At 37.9% G+C, this 3,061-nt stretch overlaps 1 protein-coding gene across 1 annotated transcript in view; it reads right to left on the reverse strand.

Moving 5' to 3' along the window:
- The window catches only part of DCLK2 (doublecortin like kinase 2), a 95,054-nt gene that overhangs the window by 9,443 nt on the left and 82,550 nt on the right, over positions 1-3,061 (reverse strand). The window contains exons 15-16 of the mRNA XM_009280273.2: positions 2,722-2,799; positions 1,076-1,172 (exon numbers count right to left, since the gene is read on the reverse strand). Coding sequence (XP_009278548.1) covers positions 1,076-1,172; positions 2,722-2,799 — 175 coding nt within the window. The remainder of the gene's footprint in view (positions 1-1,075; positions 1,173-2,721; positions 2,800-3,061) is intronic.

A 3,061-nucleotide genomic window follows, 5' to 3' on the forward strand; every position in this document is an offset into this window, starting at 1 on the left:
TATTAGGAAAAATTTCTTCACCAAAAGGGTTGTCAAGCACTGGAACAGGCTGCCCAGGGAAGCAATTGAATCACCATCCCTGGAGGTATATTTAAAAGAGGTAGATGTGGCGCTTAGGGACATGGTGTAGTGGTGGACTTGGCAGTGCTAGGTTAACGGTTGGACTTGATGATCTTAAAGCTCTTTTCCAACCTAAACAATTCTATAATTCTAGAATCATAATTCTAAACTCTCCCTTTCCTAGTAAATGATTCTATTCTATAATAACATACCTAACTAAGAGGTTTCCCTGCCAGCTAAGTTATTTAGTCTGCGTAAGTCTGAAGTGAAATGTCACCTTTAGTACCAGGATTGAGGGCTTGCTTTGTTCAGAATGCATGTCTGGAAGAGTGTGAGATGACTGGAGCTTGGGAAGTGTTGGCAAACGGATAAACAGCCATTGGGAAATGCAGAAAAAATGCAACTTCTCATTGGCTGGATAATAAATAATCTCCACTTGCTAATTAGAGTCCTCAGATATCATTCAGAGCACGTTACTGAATTTAGCTTGAGAAGTGGGGCTTAAAAGTTGGAACCCTTATCCTACAGACACAATTTTAAACACAAATGACAGTGATGACACAAGAACTATTAGCAATAGCAAATGAAGCTGGCTGCACCCCTTGATAAGTTCTAATAACTGGCTCAAGTAAAATAGGAACAAATGATGTCAATTGCATTCAGTCCACATTCTTTTTTAAGAGTGATAGGAGGGAAAAAATCAGAAAGACTAATTTTACAGCTGAAGCACTGAACCTACTATAATATTCCATCATTAAGTAAACTGAATAGCATGTGATGTTCACTGAATACAACTGGCATTCTGCTACTCTTACTCACTCAGACAATAACATGATGGCCTGCAAAACCTGAGCTTTCATCAAGCACTGTTAAGCTAACTAAAAAGGCACAGCAAGCTGGAAGAGTGGTTAAGAGTCTGTTCTGAATCTTCTATTCTGCTGTTCTAACAGAGCGCAGTCTTGTCAGTCTGACAGTGGCTTGTCAGAAACATTATTTCAGGAAAACATATCAGTACCTTTGCTGAATCAGTGATGTTATCCCAGTAGGGAGAAGGAAATTCCAGCTTCCCAACAAGTATCTGATCAAAGAGGTCTTCCTGAAGGTTGTTTTCACTGTAGAACACCATAATGAAAAAGATCATGAGAAAGAAGTCAATTTGTCACGCGAATTTTTAACTTGATTTGGGGATGGAACAGAAATGATGTTATATTAACTACTATAAATGCATAATTTGCAAGCTTATATAGTGGCAGCACTTCTGAGGTGTTTGCCATAGTTACGCTGTCAGGAGTGATGAGAACAGAAAAAATAATATATTGAGGTAAAAGGACTTCCACTGGAATAGAGACTGCATACCTAACATACAGGAACAGGAAAGGTGATTAAAAAATAAGTCACTTGCCAGCCTAGTTCTGAAGGACCTGCTACAGAAAGCGTATGATGGGGAAGAAGTGTAGTGAAATGAGCCTCTTCTGTTAAACTATCACAACAGGAGAATTTTCAAAATCCAAAGAGGAGATGTGGAAAACACATGATACATTTAGTTTACTGAGTATTGGCAGGCTACTGATACTGAAAGGATAAGTACTTTTTTATCAAAAATATGGTATCATGAATATTCAGGGCTCAACGGCAGTAGGTTTTTTGTTTTTTAACCTCTGTTTGTTGGCCCTAGCTACTGTGAACATCCACCCAACCTATTTCTGTAATGAACAATTTACCTCTTGGGTTGGTTTTGCAATAAATATTTATTAACCTTGGTTAAGACCGGATTCTAATAGCATGGTATGGACATTCTTCGTGCCCAACCCCCAAACTCTATTCAAAGCAATTGCCATTTGTTTGTATAGTATATCTTTCAAAACATGCTTTCAGTTTTAAACATGAACTAACCACATGCAAAAAAAACCCCCTAAGCTAAATCATAATTTTTCCATTAATTGTTCATATTGTATTCTTTACAAAATATTCAGTCTGATGATTTTTAGTTAAAAACTAAGTCTTTTGCTGTCAAAATGGACAAACAGACTGTGCACAGATAACTTATAAGTTAAGAGGAAAATTCCTGTTAAAATGTGCTAATGCCTTCTCATTCCCTTGCAAAAAAATTAGAGGCACAAAGCATATCCATTTGATTTTTAGTAGAACTCATACGTATTGTGACATTGAGTAGCAAGAATCGTATTTGCAAACTCCATCGCTCATATGACACTTACCAAAGAGATTAACAAGGTTAAAATGCAACATAAGCAAATTCTTCCCCTCACCTCAGTTTACCATTAACCTTCACCCTCAACACTACAAACCAGTAAGCTGCTGTGTCCAAACAGAAACACTAGAGGGCAAAGCATACACGTTCATTGAACCGGGATACACCTAGCAGACAAAAGGAAAAGAAACTATGCCCTCACACCACCATATGCCTGCACACAGCAGTAAACCAGTAGCTCCCTTAGAAAAATACGTAAATAAAATTGATCCCAAAACCTGACAAGAGGGAAAAGTGAAAACAATTTAAAAAAAACAACAAAAAGGTAAAGAAAATGTGTCAGTCTAATCCTTTTTTTTCCCAGGATGCCTTCTTCAGTGAGATAGGTAAGACTTGCTCAGAAAGAACTTGGTTCTTTACTATTTTTCCCTTTGACATACAGGGACACTCACCTGCGAAAAGGTGGAAATCCACATAACAGTATGTATGTAATCACACCTGCAGCCCAAATATCCACCTTTAAGCCATATCTGAGAAAACAAGACTTGTGTTACTTGTGCTGGATTAACAAAAAAAGTCATTCCAATCAAACAATTTATTATATTTACATGAATATATATTGAGAATCTCTTCTAAGTTACTTGCTGATGATGTGGAAATGTATTTTGTACATAAGTATCATTTTACTTAGCATCCTTCATAGTCTTTAGGAAACCATGATAACATAATTTTTCATTGACAACCCCCCCCCCCCCCCCCCCCCCCCCCCCCGCCCCCGGCGGCTCTCGTTCC

Source organism: Aptenodytes forsteri, unplaced genomic scaffold, assembly GCF_000699145.1.
Source record: "Aptenodytes forsteri isolate BGI_AS27 unplaced genomic scaffold, ASM69914v1 Scaffold227, whole genome shotgun sequence".
Taxonomy (NCBI): domain Eukaryota; kingdom Metazoa; phylum Chordata; class Aves; order Sphenisciformes; family Spheniscidae; genus Aptenodytes; species Aptenodytes forsteri.